The sequence below is a fragment of the Periplaneta americana genome, chromosome 10 (assembly GCF_040183065.1).
Source record: "Periplaneta americana isolate PAMFEO1 chromosome 10, P.americana_PAMFEO1_priV1, whole genome shotgun sequence".
Taxonomy (NCBI): Eukaryota; Metazoa; Arthropoda; class Insecta; order Blattodea; family Blattidae; genus Periplaneta; species Periplaneta americana.
In genome coordinates, this window is record NC_091126.1 from 166830904 (window position 1) to 166855640 (window position 24737).

The 24737-nt window shown below is 38.7% G+C and overlaps 1 protein-coding gene across 1 annotated transcript; it reads left to right on the top strand.

Annotated features, from left to right (window-relative positions):
- LOC138708140 (uncharacterized protein C9orf85 homolog) lies at positions 1-21055 on the top strand. The gene is made up of 2 exons (XM_069838366.1): positions 1-811; positions 7700-21055. The coding sequence occupies exons 1-2, from the start codon at positions 370-372 to the stop codon at positions 7891-7893; spliced, it is 636 nt and encodes a 211-aa protein (XP_069694467.1). The 5' UTR covers positions 1-369; the 3' UTR covers positions 7894-21055.
- Positions 21056-24737: the final 3682 nt, after the last annotated feature.

Sequence of the window (24737 nt, forward strand, 5' to 3'; positions counted from 1 at the left end):
TACTGAAGAACAGTATCACCAATTTAGCGGTTTTTCTGCTAAATGTGATACATTTCCTTGGTAGTTTAGCGGGTAAAATTTGTTAAATTAATTTGCTGGTGTAGAGTTTTTTAACCTTCACAGCGGCAAAAATGGATAATACCTGTAATCAGGGATAATATTTGAGCAATTTATTCACTACCTTGTAGAGAATTTTAAAAAATCAAGATGGCAACACTTCGGAGAAGCATGGCGATTGATGGCCTGGAGTTCATGCTGTGCACGTGGATCTGTGTGTTGGTGTTGTGTGTGTGGAAAGAGGGGTTTTTCAGATATATTTAGTAGATTATTTGAGACACAGATTGTTTTATTGAATTCTGAATTCTAACTATGAGTTGTCAGCGAGGAAATGTTAAGCGTACTCGTCCGCAGAAATACAAAAATAAAACTTCGTTTAAGAACGACTTGCACGATACCAGTCAGAAGACCAAACAGTTAAATACTATTGAAATTGTGAACGTGTGTGCTAAGTGTAAAGGTATACTGGAATGGAAGATTAAGTACAAAAAGTACAAAGTGCTGAGAGCACCTAAGAAATGTACGAAGTGTGAACAAAAGACTGTTAAAAATGCTTATCACATAATGTGTATTCCTTGTGCCGATGAACATAAAGTTTGCCCCAAGTGTGGCAAAAGTGAAGAAATAGTGAAAAGGAGTACACCAGACCAATTCAAATTAGACGAAGAGTTTCAGAAGCTGATAAAATCTCTACCGGAAAGGAAAAGGCGAACATTTCTTCGTTATATCTCTCAGAAAGAAAAGAAAACTGATGGTGAGTTGGTAATACAACAGAAGTACGGTACTGTACAAAAGAAGGCACCATTTTCCTTTTGCCTAGTGCGAATAATGTAGAGGGCTTTTTGGTAATTTCTCAGAATGTACCTCTGCGCATAGACACACTAACTTATACAGTGTATTCAAGGTATACTAAAACCCTAAACTAACCTAACTAACATAAATCTGAAAGAACAGATCACCTGTAGGGGAAGTTACTCCCACTCTCGCCACACGGCAGCTGCTCTTTCTCTTTACTCCCCACCCCAGTGGCTCACTTCCAAGCTAATCATAATAAAATGTGCATTCGACACTGACGTATTTAGCATAACATAACACACAAACCTAAATTGCACATATTACTTACTCATGGCTTTTAAGGAACCGGGAGGTTCATTGTCGCCCTCACATACGTCTGCCATCGATCCTTATCCTGAACAAGATTAATCCAGCTTATTTTGAGGTTTCGTCACAAGCTTTTTCTTACGGTGATGGGTTGTTAGTCCTTCTCTCCACCCCAAACTGGAGGACCACCCCTCATTGTCCGCAGGTATCCTCCATATCTGGAGGCTGTCTCCTCTATCCACAACCTGAGGGCATGCCATCCCGTGGTGATAGGGACCCACAATACACCTTATCTAGCTCAATTCAGCCAAAATTAAATATCGCTCACGTGGCAAAAAATTACACGTATTAACTAGCTCACTAAAATTAGGTGTGCATTCGGCAGCCCTCGCATGGTAACAATTACACTAATAAATTTAAAATGCCCATACTTAGCACAATACAACACGCACCTCTGAAAGTAACACTATTGGAAACCCAAACTCACCTCCCTCGCTTCTTCACGCACAGACGTTATCTGCCCATTGAACATAACTAGATTTATTTTTCCTATTTCAGCATGTCTTGTAGCCATGTGGTCTAAAGAGTTCCTCGTCCACAGTGTTTGTTCAGTAAGCAACTTCGACGGATCAGGTTCCACCATAAGCAAAGAAATAAGAAAAATGAGAGAGAGAGAGAGAGAGAGAGGTGGTGTGTGTGTGTGCGTGCGTGCGTGCTTCCCCCCCCCCCAGTCCGCCTTCTGAGCAAGATTAATTCAGTTCCTACCATCATATCCCACCTCCCAATCTATTTTGATATTCTCCCATCTACGCCTTGGCATCCCCAAAGGTCTTTTCCCCTTAGGTCTTCCAACTATCACTCTAGATGCATTTCTAGATTCACCCATATGTGCTACTTGCCGTGTCCATCTCAGACATCTGGATTTAATGTTCCTAATTACTGTCTTTCTCCGACGAGTTTAGCGCTGGGACCTGAGGTGTTCTTGCCATCGGTGCAGAGGGGTTGTAGGTAGATTCTTTTGTTGCTACAGACAAGCCGAGCGGAGTGGGAAGTATTAATCTTCCAAAAATATGCAGTCTTCAGTCTTCTCCTTGATGCTAGCTATGTTAATATTATATGAATTACTCATTAAATATTTCACCGTTACAAGTCATTTTTAAGGAAACATGCTATGGAAAAGTTTTGGTTATATTCTATTGGAATTTTAGAATATTTGTGATTGGTATCGTGAAAAACAGATTCCTATAATGTCATGCGAAAATCATTTGTTGGTGATATCTTAAAATACAAAATCAAGTAGTTATACTTCTTAAGTGAGTTCAGCAGTACAGTATATTTAAATTGATTACTTTACAAATTTAATTCAATTCTACTAATCACTAAATTTTATAGTATGATTCTTCTTTAATTTATATTATTGTAGTTGTATTATGATTTATCTTTTTATATATTTTATTGTATTTATATTTCTGGTGGTGTGATGGCCTTAACTTCACCAAAATAAATAATAAATAAAAAAATAAATAAAATTTTCTACAGTACTTTCCTTCTGAACACGTAAGTACGAATGGTTGTATCTCTATCTCGCCAAAAATACGTTAGAAAACTAATAGGCATACTGCTCTCGTAAATTGGGCGAATGTTTTCAGTATGATTGTACTTCTTTCCAGACTGCCACTGTCACTGTTCCCTCCCACTCCAATACCACGCTATACAAGTCGGAACCGCATTCCTCTCAGCACTAAACTCCTCAGAGGATGACAGTATGTTAGGTGAAGAATACAATGCTTGCAGTTCTGCATTGTGTAACTTTCTCCTTCTCCCATAACTTCATCCATCTTAGCCCCAAATATTTTCCTAAGCACCTTATTCCCGAACATCCTTAATTAACTTCTGTTCCTCTCTCAAAGTGAGAGTTCAAGTTTCATAACCATAGAGAACAACAGGTAACATAATTGTTTTATAAATTCTAACTTCAAGATTTTTCGAGCGCAGACTGGATGATCATGAAAGCTTCTCAACCGAATGACAGGCATTTTCCATATTTATTCTGCGTTTAATTTCCTCTCGAGTGTCATTTATATTTGTTGCTGTTGCTCCAAGGTACTTGAATCTTTACACCCCTTCAAAGAATAAATCTCCAATTTTTATATTTGCGCCTCATGCTATGTTCTGGTCACGAGACATAATCATATAAGTTACTTTGTTTTTTTCAGGGTTTACTTCCAAACCTATCTCGTTACTTGCTCTGAGTAATATTCCCATGGGGCGCTCTTTCATACAGGGGCAGTGGCATTTTCTCTAAGGTTAGAGCCTAGTTTAGATGTGTGTGTATTAATCGAAAAAATATCATATAAAATTTCGTTCCAACAAGCGGTTCATGGATCAGTTCATGTACGGTTCCTGTACCATCTTATGCGCATGCGCTAGTTGAGCATCTGCTATGGGATTGAAACTGGACTGGATGCTGTTGGAATGCTTTCGCGGATCATTATGTACTAAATCCAGAGATGATATAACTATGATCATCTTTGCTAAGAAAAGGGTGCTTAATTATTATCGTTTCGCAGCTAATTCTAATTGCAGAAAATAGAATTTCGATCATTTTCTATAAAAAGATGACAAGAAATATGGAAGGCAAGAATTCCGATAATTCAATGTCGTGTACTGGGGAATTGTCACCTAAAAATAGTTATTTTTTTAAATGATTAATTAATATACGTTATTTATTATACTTTTAATCAAAGCTGCATGTTGAAATTGTAATTAACTATTTCAATACCCAAATAATTTCCATTCCCTTTCTTTTTGGCGAAAATTTAAATTAAATCTCTAGTTTTATTATTCGTCTGCACTGTCACTTTTCATCTTAACCTCATTGATGTGAACAGTCGAGCATGTCTTTCTTCAGTATCCAGGAGACGTTGGTGAGCTTATGCACATCTCGCGTACTCTTCCGTACATGCCTCAATCCACCGACTAATTCTGACCGTTCCAAACCCGTGTCAAAATTTTGTTGGAACGCCCGACAGCAGTACATGTTTCCGGTTCAGGACTGATTCGGATTGTGTTGGAATGCTTTTTCTGTACTGCGCATGCTCACTATAGTTACAGACGGTTCCTGACTGTTGTTGGAACGAACCTTAAATATCCGTCCTTACTTACTTACATACAAATGGCTTTTAAGGAACCCGAAGGTTCATTGCCGCCCTCACATAAGCCCGCCATCGGTCCCTATCCTGTGCAAGATTAATCCAGTCTCTATCATCATATCCCACCTCCCTTAAATCCATTTTAATATTATCCTCCCATCTACGTCTCGGCCTCCCTAAAGGTCTTTTTCCCTCCGGTCTCCAAACTAACACTCTATATGCATTTCTGGATTCGCCCATACGTGCTACATGCCCTGCACATCTCAAACGTCTGGATTTAATGTTCCTAATTATGTCAGGTGAAGAATACAATGTGTGAAGTTCTGCGTTGTGTAACTTTTCCACTCTCCTGTAACTTCATCCCACTTAGTCCCAAATATTTTCCTAAGCACCTTATTCTCAAACACCCTTAACCTATGTACCTCTCTCAGAGTGAGAGTCCAAGTTTCACAACCATACAGAAGAACCAGTAATATAACTGTTTTATAAATTCTAACTTTCAGATTTTTGGACAGCAGACTGGATGATAAGAGCTTCTCAACCGAATAATAACACGCATTTCCCATATTTATTCTGCGTTTAATTTCCTCCCGAGTGTCATTTATATTTGTTACTGTTGCTCCAAGATATTTGAATTTTTCCACCGCTTCGAAGGATAAATCTCCAATTTTTATATTTCCATTTCGTACAATATTCTGGTCACGAGACATAATCATATACTTTGTCTTTTCGGGATTTACTTTCAACCCAATCTCTTTACTTGCTTCAAGTAAAATTTCCATGTTTTCCCTAATCGTTTGTGTATTTTCTCCTTACATATTCACGTCATCCGCGTAGACAAGAAGCTGATGTAACCCGTTCAATTCCAAACCCTGCCTGTTATCCTGAACTTTCCTAATGGCATATTCTAAAGCGAAGTTAAAAAGTAAAGGTGATAGTGCATCTCCCTGCTTTAGCCCGCAGTGAATTGGAAAAGCATCAGATAGAAGCTGACCTATACGGACTCTGCTGTATGTTTCACTGAGACACATTTTAATTAATCGAACTGGTTTCTTGGGAATACCAAATTCAATAAGAATATCATATAATACTTCCCTCTTAACCGAGTCATATGCCTTTTTGAAGTCTATGAATAACTGATGTACTGTACCCTTATATTCCCATTTTTTCGCCATTATCTGTCAAATACAAAAAATCTGATCAATAGTCGATCTATTATGCTGAAAACCGCACTGATGATCCCCAATAATTTCATCTACATACGGAGTTAATCTTCTCAAAAGGATATTGGACAATAAATATCCGTCCTATACTCAATATTTTCTAGCCCCAAATTTTTTATTAATACACATACACACACACACACACCTAAACTGGGCTCTAACCTTAGAGGAAATGCCACTGCCCCAGTACGGAAGTGCGCCTAAATGTTAAATTCAATGTTTGAGCAACTATAAAAAATTATAAATATTTATCTACAACATTTAAAAAAATTTTGGATCAAATGTCCACTTCTGCATGGAATGTCCCTGTATTAATATTTGCTTTACCTGCAAAGACAATATCTATTTCATATACGATACTATGGGGGGGGGGGCTTAACTCCCCCATTACACTTTCGCTGAAACCATGATATATTATGCATAAACTGACATAATAGAGAACATTTGAAGTAGGGGATGGGTTTAGAGTGTGTTCTTTCATTTTATAAGTTATCGCAGTTACTTTGAACGTGTTACAATGTGGTGTACTCTAAATTGTCATTTATCCTGAAATATAATTTGGAGTCTGGAATTTTTAATCACAGTTTAAACTCAGATTTCTCTGAACTCCATTCGAGTTAATGTTGAACTATTGGGATTTTTTTTATTATAGGATATCGCTTAATTTTCGTCAAGTTTGACAACCGATTCTGACGTCACAACATGGCCGACGTAAACCAACTCGACGAGTAGATAAAACTCACTGAGATATCACCTCAACTAACCTTCTCACATACGTCGACCTCATGTCACTGAGATATCGCCTCAACTAACCTTCTCACATACGTCGACCTCATGTCGCTGAGATATCGCCTCAACTAACCCACTAACCTTCTCACATAAGTTGACCTCATGTCACTGAGATATCACCTCAACTAACCCACTAACCTTCTCTGAGATATCGCCTCAACTAACCCACTAACCTTCTCACATAAGTTGACCTCATGTCACTGAGATATCACCTCAACTAACCCACTAACCTTCTCACATTAAGTTGACCTCATGTCACTGAGATATCACCTCAACTAACCCACTAACCTTCTCACATACGTCGACCACATGACATCACCCCATTCTCCAATGTAGCCAACATATATTCTCATAAACACACTACCGATATCCTATATTCATATAGACCCGAACTATTAATGTGAATTTTTAATTTTTTAATGTGGGATTTTTTTATTATAGGATATCGCTTAATTTTCGTCAAGTTTGACAACCGATTCTGACGTCACAACATGGCCGACGTAAACCAACTCGACGAGTAAATAAAACTCACTGAGATATCACCTCAACTAACCTTCTCACATACGTCGACCTCATGTCACTGAGATATCACCTCAACTAACCCACTAACCTTCTCACATACGTCGACCTCATGTCACTGAGATATCACCTCAACTAACCTTCTCACATACGTCGACCTCATGTCACTGAGATATCACCTCAACTAACCCACTAACCTTCTCACATACGTCGACCACATGACATCACACCATTCTCCAATCTAGCCAGCATATATTCTCATAAACACACTACCGATATCCTATATTCATATAGACCTGAACTATTAATGTGAATTTTTAAATTTCTAAGATTATTTATATTCGTAGACATTCATTCCATGGCTTCTTTCTATGAAATTTTTACAGAATTCAGCATTAAATTTCGGTACCATGCTATACCTGGTAAGGTTTATATTGTCTCAGTAGTAATAAAACCAGATCCCTTCAAATGAGGGTGGAGATTATAGGAGGGTTGTAAATTTTCAGGATTCCTTTCAAAACGTTGTCATTGTACAGGCTACTGGAACTCAATTTCTTGAAAGACAAGCTCAGTGACGGAACTACACAGTACGAAGAGAGATATTTTGTAATTTTATTTTGCGCTACAGAATGTATCAATTGGTCCCTTCCGCCACTGGATGGATGGACGGCACCGTTCCACTCCCCCCATTGCCATAACAATACAGACGGAAGTAAGACATATCTCCTTTCTCTCTCTTTTCACAGTGAGACAAGATACATCACACAGACTTTATATAATAATGTTGACTGCAGTAAAATTAAGCAGAAAAACCTGTGCGTGAAAGTTATAGGACTTAATATTTCGTATTGCTTTTAGGTGAAGACTCTAAACAAAGTGAGAAAACTAAAGAAGAAGCTATGGCGAAACTTCAGGCGTTACGTTTAGGAGGAGAAGAAGACGACGATTTTGATGACTTTGATTTTAGTGATGATGAAGATGAGGAAGACGACGATGATGACGAAGATAGTGGTGGTGATGATGATGGCGATGATGCTTGTAGTGGTGAGTGATGTGGACTTCTGTGTTAGTCTGTAGGACGTGATATTAGATGTAAATACAATGTTCAAAGTAACATGGATAACTTTTAGCTGTATCTTTAAAAAACTTAAATTACAAGATAAATGTACTTTTGATTTCTAATAGAAGTATAGAAAAAATGTTACTCATTAGCCTAAAGAATATGTAAATCTCTGTTTGTTAATTTTAGACAAATAATAGAGTAATTCTTCTCCCATGAAAACCATGGTAATAATTACTAAAATGCACATTGCTTTGAAGAGCTTGTTAAACGTGCTAGAAATTTAACCAATATCAGTCATTAATCAACACCAGACAAAGATAGTTGTGTTTAACTGAGATTAGTTAAACAGACTGTCGGGATTTTGTCTTAATTGTAGAAAAATGTAGTAGAAAGTTATGGTGAAATCTGTATACAGAAATGTGGTGGTATCCATATCTGTTATATACAGGGTTAGTTAAAAGTCCCACACCACCTAAATAACTTTTGAAGCATACGTTTCAGTGACATGAAACTTGGTGTGTGAGGATAACCATATGCTAAGAACTCAATAATGGTATTGCCGAGTTTTTTCTACTTCCAGTTTAACCGGAAGTAACTCTAACGCTCTTATTTTAAAGGGAACACCCAATATATTTTTTTATTTTTGAATAGTGCTCATTAAGAGCTTTTCAAAAAGTACCCACACTCGATACTTTAGTACAAATTCAGTGTTGCTAAGTCAAGAAAACAGAAAAGTATATTGAATATTAAAATAATAAAACACTCCTTCCTTAACAAAAACAAAACAAAGCTAGCTCACTTTCTAAATTATGTGTTCAAATTGGTAGCCCTTAGCTGCTTTACAATGTGTCACTCGATCATAGAAACCATTTAAGGAATGATTTAACCAGGCTTTAGGAATATCTTGCACCATTTCCATTTTTATTTAGCAACACTGAATTTGTACAGAAGTATCGAGTGTGGTTATTTTTTGAAAAGCTCTTAATGAGCACTATTCAAAAATAAAAAAAAATGTATATTGGGTGTTCCATTTAAAATAAGAGAGTTGGAGTTACTTCCGGTTAAACGAGAAGTAGAAAAAACTCGGTAATACCATTATTGAGTTCTTAGCATATGGTTATCCTCACATACCAAGTTTCATATGACTGAACCGTATGCTTCAAAAGTTATTTAGGTAGTGCATTTATTATTTTAATATTCAATACACTTTTCTTTTTTCTTGACTTAGGAACACTGAATTTGTATAGAAGTATCAAGTGTGGGTAATTTTTTAAAAGCTCTTAATGAGCTTTATTCAAAAATAAAAAAAATATATTGGGTGTTCCATTTAAAATAAGAGAGTTGGAGTTACTTCCAGTTAAACCGGAAGTATAAAAAATTCGGTAATACCATTATTGAGTTCTTAGCATATGGTTATCCCCACATACCAAGTTTCATGTCACTGAACCACATGCTTCAAAAGTTATTTAGGTGGTGCGAGACTTTTAACTAACCCTGTATGTTGATGACAATAATTATTAGTCCCTCCATTCCAAAATATGGTAGAGTAACAAACAAAACAAGTTTGATTATTGCAAATGCGCGCACAAAATGTTTTGCAGTGTGGTATTCTGTTCAGTAGTGAAGCGACTATCAGACAGAGCAGTTGTGAAGGTTTCTAGTCTTCTGTACTGCATCAAACTATAATATTTTCATAGTTCATTATGAACAGAAATCAAATGGACACCTGCTGTGCAGTGGCGTAGCATGAAATTTTGAGCAGGGGAAGCTAACTCAAGTTGTCTTTCATGCAATATGAGAAAACGTATTACAAAAATACAGTCTTAAAATAAATAGTAGTCAATTTCAAGTCAGCAGTCGAAGATTGGTTGGAACATCGTATGTAACACCAATAAGGCATGACCTCAAATGATACGTAGTAAAATATAATTTCACGGTTTACACATATCTCTTAACAAATAGACACGTATACGTATACCATTAGCTCACTCCCTGTCATACTTAGAGAAATCACAATATTAGTATCATTACGTAAGTATGCATCTGTCTTTTGGTTGTGTCCTTCATTGACAGCAAGGGAGTCGGTCATTTGTTTTTTAAATCACACTTTTGTCAGTCTTGATAATACAATTGTCTTAAAAAAATTCAAGTAAATTAGTGTCAGGAACTGTTATTTCGCTCATTATTTATTATATCAGCCACAATGCACACTAACACTTCAACTGAACACAACTGACGAAAGGGGATAACTCGGAAACTACTTATTTTAAATGTTAAAGCTAGCTTCTTACGATCCTTGCGACTAGGGTAGTTTAGTTAGAAAGGGATGGAAAATCTGCGGGGTGGATTACACAGGAGAAACCAGTTTGCTTGGAAGCTGGTGTGTGCAGGCTTCTTGTTTACTGCTGCATCACAAATCATCCTGAGCTGCCGCATCACAATATTTAACGCGTAAATAAAAATTCTATTAAAATTAATAAATAATTTTCTCCATAAACTGTCGGTTTATTATGAAATTATTATTAACTGGGGAAGCTAAGCTTTTTAGCTTACATTGACGCTACGCTACTGCTGCTGTGGTGTTCCTGTTGCAGAAAATGTAACACCAACCCAGTCAATTTTGAATAGAACATCTAAAGCACAACAGTTGTATAAAAACGGGTTGTAATTTATTGCAGTTTTTATCTTAATTTATCTCTCTCAAAACAGTGTTTGTTTTCTCTTTTATTAATTTGACATCACACAGAATGAAATGTACTTTATTTATTTATTTTTCTTATGTTAATTTATCTAACAAATAAGTATCTAGAAGATATATTAAAGATACAGTATATTACTGAGAACTTTAACAAATGTATACTATATTTTGGAACAGAAAAAATGACATTTTTTATACCATATTTTGGAACAGAGATAGTATATCATATATGACATGTAGTTTGTGGATAGCCTCCAGATTACCACAGTAATAGTGTTTGGTTAGGTTAATTTTTGTATGTAGGTAAATAGGTGGAAGCACCTGGGTGTCACATGAATGATTCCCTCTACTTTTATGACTTTTAAAAAAAATTTTTTTTAGTAGATTATTTTACGACGCTTTATCAACATCTTAGGTATGACTTTTTATGATATGAATTTAATATATGCTATGATTACAGCATTGTGAATTTAATATCATTTGTCCACACCTGTGGAGTAATGGTTAGCATGTCTGACCGCGAAACCAGGTGGCCCGGGTTCGATTCCCGGTCGGGGAAAGTTACGTGGTTGAGGTTTTTTCTGGGGTTTTCCCTCAACCCAATATGAGCAAATGCTGGGTAACTTTTGGTGTTGGACCCCAGACTCATTTCACCGGCATTATCACCTTCATCTCATTCAGGCGCTAAATAACCTAAGTTGTTGATAAAGCGTCGTAAAATAACGTACTAAAATAATAAAAAAATAATATCATTTTTATGTTCCTTTTTCGAATGTGCAATAACTGTTCAAACACATTACCATTGTATTCCAGAGATATTCTGAAATGTTCCCTGAGGAGAAATTTTACCAATAATGGCTTTCGTAATTCTTTACTTATGACGAATCTTATGACCAGTTTTAAGGACCCCATATACACAAAAACTTATTGGACACTAATCTGTATGGACTTACCTCCAGGAGATGTCTGAATTGGATGATTGTCCATACAGGCTCAGATTTACTTCCTAGACTTAAATTTCCATAACAAGTTGTAAGAGGTCATTGAAATCAATTATTTTCCGTGGAGAAATTCGATCACTCGAGAAATGCTATCATTTTATGATTCTATATTCATTTTTTCGCCATTCTGTATCACTCTTCTGAAATAGCATTGTGTAGTTTTCCTGTTGTAACTTATAAATGCTACAGAGAATAGCTTGAAACAAAACAATGAAATCTCGACCACATTCTCGTGGTATTATTTGTTTCTTTTTTCACTTTTTCTTCCGCTTAATTTCGAGAGCACTTCAATCAGAAAAATTCAAGCAACCGTTGAACTCTGGAGACTCTTAATACTGTTAGTACACCTTTAAAACATGCCTGTAGTTTATTTTCTATCACACGCAATACTTGGCTGTCTCTAATCTCCACGAGTATAGTCCTGCTTCCTCTTGCTCTTGTCTCCCAATCACACCTTCCTGCGAGCACACCTCTCAAACAAGTGGACGAGACGATGCCCGCCACTTCTCCGCGTGCCCCCCTCCTGCTGCCACCGGCTGTCCATCCGATGCTCGACTCCTTCGCGCCTTGTGCGTGCTGCCACCTGTTGGAAACAGCAGGCACTCGCCCTGGCACGTTTTACATTCGGCCATCCTGCAAAAATTAATGTCCCCATTAATTCTCAACTTTCCAGCAGGTCAATCAAGTCCTGTCTGTCAGTCAAAGTCTCCTCGTCACCATTGTCTCCTGGTTCACCTCCAGGAATTGTGCTGTGATACCGCCTGAGTGAATCCACTGCTACTGTGGCTGAAAAGTTGCAGTATCCCCGCATGCCTTTGACAGCACTCACCTGATACCTGTCATTTCCGAGCACCTTGGAAACCCTGTACGGACCACCATACTTGTTCAACAACTTGAGGTTGACTCCCTTTTCGCCAGAACACGTGTTCGCCTCTCGCCATAGCACCAGATCACCTACCTGATACTGATTTGCGACCTTCCGCCCTCGGTCATAGCGCGCTTTCATCACCCTTTCCACCTTGGTCAGGTTCTCTGCCGCCTTGTCCCTACGCCTGAGGACCGCCTGCTGAATGTCCTCAAATGTTTCGCCCTCTTCTGCCATATTGACTTCCTGTACTCCACCAGACAGGTCCGCCATGGCTCCACCTTGGTGAGAAAACATGAGCTGTGCAGGAGAAAAACCTGTACTGCTGTTGACACAGCGGTTCATGCCCCACACCATCTCACTCAGCTTCTCATCCCACCGTGATTCACACTCTGTGCTCGCCCCAATCGCATTGGGTACAGTGCGATTCTGTCTTTCCACCTGACCATTCGCCCTGGGTGTGGCAATAGCATTCAGCACATGCCGCACACCCCAGTCTCCGTGCACCGCCTCTTCGCCTCTCCTTGGGATCGTCCACTCTCCCGGTACCTGTCCATCGTACTCAGGAAGCCAGAGTAGAGTTCCTCTGGAGTCTTACACTTGTAAGCACGCGCGTTCCCCTGGAGCTCTAGTGGAAGTCCCCTGATGATACAGGAGATGGCATCCTCGCCCTTGATGCGGCACCTCTCGCACAGAGCAAGCTTGGCGTGGTAATATTTCGTCATGGTCTCATCTGGTAGCTTGCGCCTCGCTACCAGTTCCTCCAATGACTCGCCGAAGTCATGCTGCCGTGGAAAAGCGCGCCTCAATGCCTTCTTCCACTCGGACCACGAGAGGTCGTAATCATCCAGGCGATTATACCAAGCCTTCGCCCCACCTCGGAGTTTCGCCTGCATGAAGAACGCCCTCTCATAATCGCTCCAGTCGTGGATGCGGCCCAGCTGGTCGATCTTGTTGAGCCAACGATCGACGTTACACTCACAATCGTCTGGATCGAAAGCATCAACAAGTTCTTCCCCTACTCTCGCCGTAGGGCGCGATGACGCCCTAGAGCTGGTGGCCGCACTTCCACACGAGGTGCTCTCTCTACAGCAGCGCCCACGTGCGCTACTGTTTGGCCTTCCGGGACTCCTCTTCTTCTTTGCTGCCCCTTTGCTGGCGCCTCCAGCCTCAGGTTGGCGATCAGTCACATGACGCAAGGTAGCCTGCGCCCGTTCCTCTACCTCCTTGAGGATACGGGCCGCCTGCTCTTGCATCATGCTCTGAATCGCCCTGGCAACATCCCCTTGGTTGAGGATGTGGGCCACCGCCAATTGGACCGGATCCGCTGCCGGCGCGTCGTCTTCCAGAGACGCGACGCTCCGGTCCACGTGGTCCCTGCACGTGCCAGATGACGAAAACGCCATGGAATCGGGGCTCGATTCTCGGTCCCCGACCTCCATTTCGTAATCCAGCACTCTATCCTCAAATTGGTTTAGATTACTCGCCATCTCTTACTGCACCTTAGAGATTTAACAAAAGAACGAGATTACCACGTGTTAGTAGCACCTTTAGCTAACTCACCTAGTAGCTTTTCTTTGACTGACACGCAGATATATCCCACTTCTGAATTGTTAGTACACCTTTAAAACACGCCTGTAGTTTATTTTCTATCACATGCAATACTTGGCTGTCTCTAATCTCCACGAGTATAGTCCTGCTTCCTCTTGCTCTTGTCTCCCAATCACACCTTCCTGCGAGCACACCTCTCAAACAAGTGGACGAGACGATGCCCGCCACTTCTCCGCGTGCCCCCCTCCTGCTGCCACCTGCCGTCCATCCGATGCCCGACTCCTTCGCGCCTTGTGCGTGCTGCCACCTGTTGGAAACAGCAGGCACTCGCCCTGGCGCGTTTTACAATACTTTTCGTCTATACGTGAGGGATTTTCCTGTTGATTTATGTTAGCACAGACTTACCTTTCATGTATTGGGACCTTCACAGCAAGTCATTTGTAGTCATCTTTACACTTAACTGTACTTCACGTTGTGTTCTGTTTGGGCCTGGTACACATATAACATCATGAAATTTTTGTAATAGTACTGTTTAGAAGTAATTGCCAGCAAAGGAACTCTTACAAAGACACGTACATCAGAACACAGATCAGTTATTGTCAGTACATTATTTTACTGCTTATAGTACACCCCAAGAATTTGAAGCTGTCCACTTGCTCTACTGCCTCATTTAGTATTCGCACATTTACCTTCTTTATTTTTCTTCCGACAACCATGGTCTTCGTCTGTTTGTAGGAGGGGTAATGAATGTAAATGCACTTTCACACAAGGATGACTGATACATCTATCACATTTCCCCTGTTCAATTATATCATATATCCCTGTGGAACACATAAGGACCATTCCATGGTAACTCAGGTTACATGCAGTGAATTTCATTCTCAATTTATCATCTTTTCTACAAGTAATTAAGTTCTGATAATTACAAGATAACTTTTATAATATTTCAATGACTCATTTCCAATTTTACAAGTATAAAATTTATGTAATTACATCGTAAATTGCCTAGGAACCTGGCTAGAGCATGACAGGAGAACCTAAGGGTCTGAATGACGCATCCTGCTTATGGATCAAATTTTCACGTACTGTCTTCATGCTACGAGTTGGCGCGGGGAGTAGATAAGCGAGATGGGGTAACTTTATGCTACGCTCTGACCTGAAAACTTCAGTCCACTTACATGGCTACAAGGAAACGAAGTCAGACATAAAAGATTCCGCATCTTCGGTGTTGTCGCTATGACTATCATAACATTTTTCGAAATTGTTGGAGAATAATCTGTCCATGATAATCGTCTGTTTATGTTCCAGCCTTGTATATTAACTCGAATCTCTCAACAAATCCATTAGCCCCACCGCCCCCATCCTGATGGACAACAATGAGTCTTCTGGACACATCTGTGGTAGTCAAAACTCCTGTAACATTTTTATCCTGCCAGCATTTGGGAGAAGTTAAATTGATAGGCCTATCTATCCGCATCTCGTCCAGATACAAAATCGGTTTTTCCACTTTCCTAAGCTTTCCTATTTGCTGTAGATATCTTCACATATTCTAATTTACAGTGTTTTCCTCTTCAATTATCTTTTTTTCTCGATGCACATTTCTTCCACCTGAAATATTTTTCCTTCAGTATTCGTCTTAATGTTGTCTTCCATTTCAAATCAATTCTCTCTTGTAGCAGGGGTAAAAGTTTGTTGCAGCTTGTTACTACTTTGTTTTATTTGGTTACTTAACGACACTAATAACTACTAGCTTCTTCAGTGTCGATTGAATTGATGATGGCGAAATGGTATTTGGCGAAATGAAACCAAGGATTCGCCATAGATTACCTGATATTCACTTTTGCTTGGGAAAACCTCGAGGAAAAAACCCAACCAGGTAGTCAGCTCAAGCGGAAATCGAACTCACGCCCTAGTGCAACTGCAGATCAGCAGGCAAACACGCTACCTTCTGAGCTAGGCCAGTAGCCCTCATTCTTTTTTCAAATAAAATTCTCAATTATATTGTTTTTGTCGATCTCCGGTCAAAGTCATCTACATTTGCGTTTCGGTAGTCTGGACGTTTCCGTTTTTTTTCTCCCTCAGGTGTCCACAACGTACTTTCTTCTGTGCAATCTTTTATTTCATTCCTTATACGCTGTATTGTTCTTGTGGATAGATTAGAGTACTTTTCTGTCTTTGGTGTAGGTTTCGTAAGAGGAATCCAAAGGCACCGTTATTCTTTTTCTTCATCACAGAATTAATTTACACTTGCAATAATATTCCTTGCTTCGCTATAGATTGTCAGTCCTTGTTTCCTCTTTGTCGACATATTCACAATAAACAAAAAACTGCTATAAACCTAAACTAACAGTATACAATAACATAAATTCTATTAACTATATTATTATCAACACTATTAACACGAAAAGTAAACGATAACTAAAGCAGTACAAAGACTTGCTGTATATTGAAAACAATCGTCCTGTTGAAACTAATAAAACACTACAATAAAAACCCCACTATTATTTCACAAAGTCACAAAGACTCGTAGACACGTGCAATAGATGTTTGTGAAACAGGAATATTGCAGTGAACAGCACGGTGCTCATGCGCGACTATTTCCCCTCCGCCCCGTCTAAGTACTTCAGGCGACTTCTCCTGGCATGACAACAGTAAATCATACTCTCACAACAAGACACATGGTCTCATTGCAATGGCAGCCATTTTGGAAATGAATCATTGTGGGTGTCCAAACCACTGTTGTCACATTCTCCAGATTATGTACTATCGAATAATATTAACAAAGTCAAAATTGTTTACATTTTTAAAATCACGAATTTGTCCCACTTTTCATGAAATGATCCATAAGGTAATTCAATTCTACTGAAGAATTAGACCAAACGAGGCACCAGTTTTTCTTTGACATTTAATTGCAAATGTTTACTATAAATTATTTACCCAGGGTGGACTTAATCCATCATCATCTGGAAGTATGTAATTTAAGTAGGCCTATTTAGAGTTTGCTCGAGAGACCAGGTACCAATTTCTGGACAGTGGGTGTTTGGAGGCCTGGGCCGCATTAGCAAGAAAGCACTTTTAGTGCTAGTGGTGATAGAGGAAAGTTTATGTTCCTTTAATGTTTCAGCGCTTTGAGCTTCGTTATTCATGGCTTTCGTAAATAAAATCATGATGATAATTATTGTAGAATATTCATATGGAGAGCCTAAAATGCCTCATAGATTTAAATGTGTTACATGTTTGATTATGGATTTGTATGTCACATATCTCAATGCAAAAATTTCTTGTGGAAATTGTAGCATGATCAACTTTCCATGATGAATCTGCCTTATAAAATCCGTCACTAAGTAATGGTTACCTTACTGTCTACTCGTATAGAACCAAAACATTATTGTCTCCACTGGGGAAGGTGTCCAGGGCTGCACTATACCAGTGGTATTCAATATTTTTTTGCTAGTGTGCCCCCAAAATACATTTTTTTTCCATGTTGAAACTTTCGTACACTACTTTTAACACTTGAATATAAATAATTGATTAAACGGCGATCTTACTCGTGTTTATTGGGTAAGCATGTGTGGCTTACAGCTGTTTCAGTGCTTCTTCATACCATCCTCAGAGCCTTCTAGATCTATCTTCGTCAGGGGTGGCTCTACAATAAGAACTGCAGAGCTGCAGAACCGCCAAAATGGACCTGAAAAAAATTAAAATGTAAAACATGCTTTTATGTAATCTAGTTCATTGTTTCATTTATTTTTCCAATTCATTCTCCTTCGAGTCGAGATTTTACTGTCTGTAGGAGCCTTGAACTGCTCGAGAATTTTAGCTGTAGTGTACTTTTCGGATCTGTGATCAGCAGTTCCTGGAGCTCAACATAGGGTAGTTGGCAGCAGAAAACTGGTTTTCTTCACCGTCCCATAAGATTGTATTAGAGCTGCAACCGAAGCAGCTCTCTCTGAATATACAAAAGAACCGTCAACACCCTCATCTCTTTATGACCTACGTTAGAACACATAGGCTTCTGGACTACTGTATATCATTACAGTTCTGTGTGTACTGTGGGTGGTGTGATGTGATTAGTCAGTGTGTCTAAGGAAATATTTTATATTAAAAATGAATGAAATGTAAACCTAATCGACCAACCCTTTTCGAAATTAAAAGAGAAATTGCATGTTAACATAAGAAATTAGGACGTCCTACACAAAATTTAAATATTGAAATTTCTGGAAAAAGTCGAGAAAATCATGTAGCCTACTAGTCATTTTAATACCGAAATGTGTAATGGAAACGATTGGTTTTTTGCTGCTCTCATGAAAATGCTTTCTCCCCCACCTGTGTATTCTGTTTAGAGGAGAAAATACATGGACAAACACCGGAGTGAAGGATTTAGTTAATTTGACTTAAAAAACTAGAAAAGCATGTGGGGCACATCTCCACTACGTGACTAGTTGTACCAGGTGGGAGAGGTGTAGCGCACGGATGGCTGGAGTACAATTTCGGGTGCACAGTCAACTTCGAGAAGGGGCTGTAATTACACGCGTTATCCAATTTAGATGCAATAAACAGCATGTGTTTGCTAAATACACTATTTTTCATGCAGAACTGCCAACCTTTGTAACCGCAGACCGCTACTGATCTTCATACTCCCAAATTTCATTGCAATTATATAAGAAATAACAAAATACTGTGATCGATGATGTATGTAAAATTGATTATTATTATTATTATTATTATTATTATTATTATTATTATTATTATCAGTAGTTATTGATGCAGTAATATTAGTGCCGTAATCAATTATGTAAAATGTTATCGAAACAAGGAAAAACAAGAGTTGATATTTTAAAAAATAATATAACTGCAGTAATTATTAACAAGTATAATAAAATACAGTACCATAAAGTGGGTTGACTTTGAACACAAAAAAATATTTTTGCAAAGTAAATGAAAACTTCTCTAGCTACGGTATTAATAATTAACTTCCTCCGAAAGTTGCAAGAGGTGCTACAGATTATAGAAATGCTAGTTCAATAATTTCTAAACCTTCAAAAACAATTTTTAAAAATTATTTTTCATTGTTCAAAGTCACCCCATTGGTCAGGGTCACTTTGAACACAAAAAGATTTTCCCATTCTATGCCCATCTCAGCATATGTTGTTCAATGACACCCCTCTCATATGAAACGGCATAGTATTTTCTGTAGAAATAAAATTTTGAAGTTGCTAATTTAAAATATTTTTTTATTATTTATGAGTTTTCTTCGAAAATCTGGAAGGTTCTGTTATGAATGTAGTTAAATTTTCACAGTAATGCAAATTTTATGTTAGATACTTAAAAAATGGGAAAAATTATTTAAAAACAGAGCTTTATAGAACAATTTTATTAATCTGCTAGTAATCAAAATAGCACATTTTTGAGAAATACATGTTTAACACAGCAGTGAAAGCAGTCATTGGATATTATAACTCAAACATGAGACCAAAAGAAAGTCTTCCCCTTCTGTCTACTTTGGGATCAGGTAAAACCTTGCAAATATCACCTTTTTCAATTAAGGATTTATCAGGTACAGTAGGCCATACAAAAAACACTTCACTTAACTCCACCTTCAAATGCCATTTCCTCAGAAATGTAATTTCATCCTCACTCTCAAGAAGTCCAACATAATGTTTTACAGTTTTCTTCCCACAAAACTTCACTAGAACATATTTTCCTTGAAGCACACTTGTATGGTTATCAATATCTATGTCCTCAGTAGCTTGTTCTGCTTCATACTCCTTCAGAATGCGTTCTCGATAATCGTCTCCTTCTTCGCTGTCTTCACTTGCACTTAGTTTGTGAAGCAATTCTTCATCCACTGACCCATCACTTGAATCTGGTAATGTCATTCCTTTCTTGTTTCTTTTTCCTTCCGAAGGATGAGCCACAGGCAACTGTTTAGGCAGATGACTCGTCGTCTTCTTGGCAACGACTTGTTTGTCTTGACTTGTCGAAGGCTCTGTCTGCTCAGTAAAATCCTCTATGCATATACTTTTACCAGGCTGGATTGCTACTTTTCTCCTTCTGGTGGTTGTAGCAGTCTTTCTTCTTCGAACTTGTAACATTGCCAAGACAGAATCGTTCAACTTCATAGAAAATTCATTGTCTTCTCCATTTTGAAACTGGCATTCAGGAAGTTTTCTTATTACTTCATGCATGTTCAGGGGATGGATGCCAGTAGCTCTGAATCCAGATATTAAATTTGCAGGAGAACTGGCTTCAATTGCACTCAGTGTAGCTTTCAGTAGTGAAGGGAAAACATCTTTCGGTAAATTACCATTTATCCCTGATTCTTCTCTCCATTGCGCCAAAGTTTTTCTCCAATGACCCTTCAAAGGTCTGAAGAATGCCACATCAAGTGGCTGCATTTGGGTGGTAGGCAGAGAAACCTAACATCATTTTCATTGGCAGCTTTGATAACCTGAACTGAAAAATGACTAGACAGGTTATCTCCAATAATCACCTTTGGACCAGTTAGCCGTTTAGCATGAGGCAAGTAGACAGTGAGGAACCAATCTTCAAATGTACACCCATCAAACCACCCACTTTTTGTGTGGTTGTAACGGGCTTTTGAAGGACCTCCTCGGCACCACGTACTCCACATATTCTCAGATTTGTATACAACATATACTGGGAGGAGAACACCTGTAGCTGTTCCACAAAACATGACTGAAAATCCAGTTTTGGAGTGTGTCATTACTCTCTCAGGATATTTACTGCCACGTTTGATGAGAGCATTCTTGCTCCCAGGGTCATCGCCGAAGTTTGTCTCGTCAAAGTTGGAGATATTTTCAGGTGGTACACAGTTCAGTGATATTTTCAAGTTGTCAAAATACTGTTCAACAACCTCCCTACTAAGAGATGCTCTGTTTGGATTGATGTTGGTGCTTTGTCGCAATGATAATACATTTTTGTGCCTACTTAGAAAGGACTTCGCCCAATCTAAACCAGGAAGGTTTGTAGACCCAAACTTTGCAACTCTCTGTCCCATTCTGTCCAACAACATTTTAGTTATTATCCTCATATCAAAGAAGTCTAATGGGTATCCCCAATCCCCCATTTGAATCACACAACTTTTTTTCTTCTTCTGTTGTAAAAACAGTTTGTCCACCAGGATTTTTTGAATGTTTATTTTTCATTTTATTGCACAGAATCCCTTTCGGTATTTTGAATATTTGGGACACCCTGTTCAGTGACATTTTGTTTTCTCGAATTAATTGCAGGGCTTCCTCAAGAGTACTTTCTGAGTAGTTCCTGTAGTTCCGAAAACCAGGACTTGGTTTGTAGTTCCTCACCATACCGGTATCTGTAGGCCTACAAATGAAAACAAAGCAATGTTAATTTAGGCCTAATTATTAAATAATGCCATTTTATAATAATATATTAGTAAATACATGAACTTAGTATTACATATACATACCTAGTAAATTTACAAATCAAATAAACACACTATAGCTTTTCAAAACACGCAAACAATTCACCATTACTGACCAGCTGATCTGTCATGGCAGTCACTCCCACTGTTCAAAACTAGTTCAAAGCCACCCCGTAAGTAACAAGCCCTCACATTTTATTTAATTATGTCTTGGCGAATAAACTTAGCATCTTAAACTTTTAGTACACTTTCGTTCAGATATGTACCTTGGACATAAAGGCTCAATTATAGTTCTATTACCTAAACTGCTTATTATACAGTGCAAATGTTTTTGGGGTTTCGAAAAATGTACATTTCGGGAAATTTTATTTTCCCTTTTTTCAATTGGTGAACATGACAATATCTTTTCGATTGTTCCATCAAGTGAAAGTATCGGTCTTTAGCTACTTATAATGTTTGTGCAACTAGTTCAGTTTTATCGCAACAGGGTACAGCATTTAATTTAGAAAGGTGCTAAATTACTGTTCAAAGTCACCCCACTTTACGGTATGTCAGCATTTTTACATAGGCCTGTGTAGTCAGTGGGATGCATACTGCATAACCCTCAAGACAACCCTGCAACTTTTGAAAACAACAGAGGGAAGAGCAACATTGATGTGACAATAATAAATGGCCTACTACTTTCAAGACTGAAAAACTGGGAGTGCAGTGGAGAAGAAAGCTGCTCCGACCATCGCTACATCACCTTCACTCCATCTCATCACACAACTCATAACAGGACAGTTAATTTCCGTAGCTCAAAGTTTATCATAAAAGAAGACAAACTTGAAGAGTTCAGCAATGTCCTCGCAAGGGAATTCTCCAACAGATATCTTCCGACAAACTCGCAGAGAAGTGCTTATATCAAAGAAATAGATGAACAACTGTCTAATATGGCCAGCACCGAATCAGACACTGAAAAACTCGTGAGAGGTTACACAGAAACTATACAACTAACTTGCAAAATGTGTTTCAAAACTAGCAAGCCAACGGTGAGATCTGTCCATAAAAAGACAGTTCCTTGGTGGTCAGAAGCATTAACTATCTCACGCAAAAGAACTAATGCACTAAGAAGACACTATCAGAAAACAAAAAATGACCAGAACCTTAGGGAACAAAGGAAGAATGCGTACATCAAGGAGAAGAGAAAATATGAAAGAGCTATAAAAATGAAAAATCGAACTCTTGGAAAACATATTGCAGCTTAACCCAGGCCAACAATCCATGGAATGCAGTGTACCGCTTGTCGTCTGGGAAAATAAAGAAAACTACACAGCTGACAACTCTAAAGAAACCTGATGGTTCCATGACTTCGGATATGACTGAAACTTTAAACTACATGCTAGATCATTTTTTACCGGAAGCCAAGGAGTGTGAAGATAGTGATTATCGTAGATTAATTCATGAGGGTATCCGCCAACCAATAGATACTCTGAATGACAGAGATTTCACACCGCAAGAAATAAAAGCAATCCTCACAAGAATGGATTCAAAGAAAGCACCAGGAGAGAACGGAATAAACAGTTCAATTCTACTTCAAGTCTTCAGACTGTTCCCAAGGTACATGACAACCATCTATAACTCATGCCTTAAAAATAGTCACTTCCCACAAATATGGAAGAAAGCACAACTCATACCTATCACCAAACCTGGAAAAGACACAAGCCCAGATGCATCTTAATTTCGCCCGATTAGTTTAATCAATACTGGTGGAAAAATCCTGTAAAAACTTCTAATAGACAGAATAATGCGTCATGTGCACTCAAATGGTCTACTGAACCAAAATCAGTTTGGATTTACGCCAACTAAGAGCACAGTAGATGCCATGATGGCAGTGAAGGAGTACGTACGCCAAAGCCTTGAAGATAAACAGTTTCTGATCTTAGTTTGGACGTCCAAGGTGCATTCGATGCAGCTTGGTGGCCCAGCATTATGAGTGCCTTGAGAAATTACAACTGTCCCCAGAACTTATACAACCTTATAACGAGCTACTTTAATCAGAGAAGAGCGACTTTGTGCGTGAACTACATCAAAGTAGGAAAAGCTGTAACAAAGGGTTGCCCACAAGGATCATGCTGTGGGCCAGGAATGTGGAACATCCAGTACAATTCTTTGCTCAACTGGAATACACCAACCACACCAAAGTCATCGCACTTGCTGGCGATCTGTTATTAATGACAAAAGGCAAAACCTTACTGGAAGCAGAAAATTACGCCAACGTGGAACTTCAGAAGATCTCAAACTGGGCCAAAAACAATAAAATAAAATTTAATGGTCAAAAATCTGAAGTACTGTTGATAAGAAAGAACAGACGCAATATTGATAAAAGGACCAACATATTCTTAAACAACAAACTCCTGGAACAAGTAAAAACAATGAAGTACCTGGGAATTGTTTTGGACGAGAAGTTCGACTTCAGCACTCACATCCAACATGTAGCAGACAGAAGCACAAGACTTATCAATGCACTATCGAAGTCAGCTAAGCTCGACTGGGGACTGAATCATGGAGCTCTGAGAACGATCTATAAAGGTGCAATTTTGCCTTTATTATCTTACGGTGCTCCAGTATGAATCGAAAGTCTCCAGAAACAATCGAATCGGACGAAACTAATAAGGGTCCAGCGGTTAATAAATCTGAAAATCGCGAAAGCATTCAGAACAACGTCTACAGAAGCACTCTGCATGGTAACAGGCATGACACCTATTATAATCAAATTACAGGAGATAGCCAAAGTCTAAAATGTCCTAAAAGGAAAATAAAGTGTCAACGTGGATAGTGTGCTACCACTAAAGGAATGGCCTCATCCAGCAAATTTAAATGGCATAGAGGATATCGACCCAGCAAAAAATTACGCTGTGGAAATATATACTGATGGCAGCAAGTCCAAGGATGGAGTTGGCTCAGGAATCTGGTGCTACTCAATGGTTAGATATCTCAACAATTACAATACAAGCTTGATGACAAATGCTCTAACAATCAGGCACTAGAAATCCTGAAGGCACTAGAAACAGTACCAGAAATGCAACAGAAGCTCAATTCTCCTAAAACTCTAGCTCTATATACTGACAGCAAAATTACACTAGACTCGCAAAAAAATACCAGTAATCACAACAGCTTAATAGAAAACATCAGGCAGGTATTGAGCTATTTGAAAAGCAACAACAGGATGGTAGCATTCTCGTGGGTCAAAGCTCACATCGGTATATATGGAAATGAATTAGCAGACCATCTTGCTAAACAAGCTGCCAGAAGTAATGAGCCCGTATCCTTC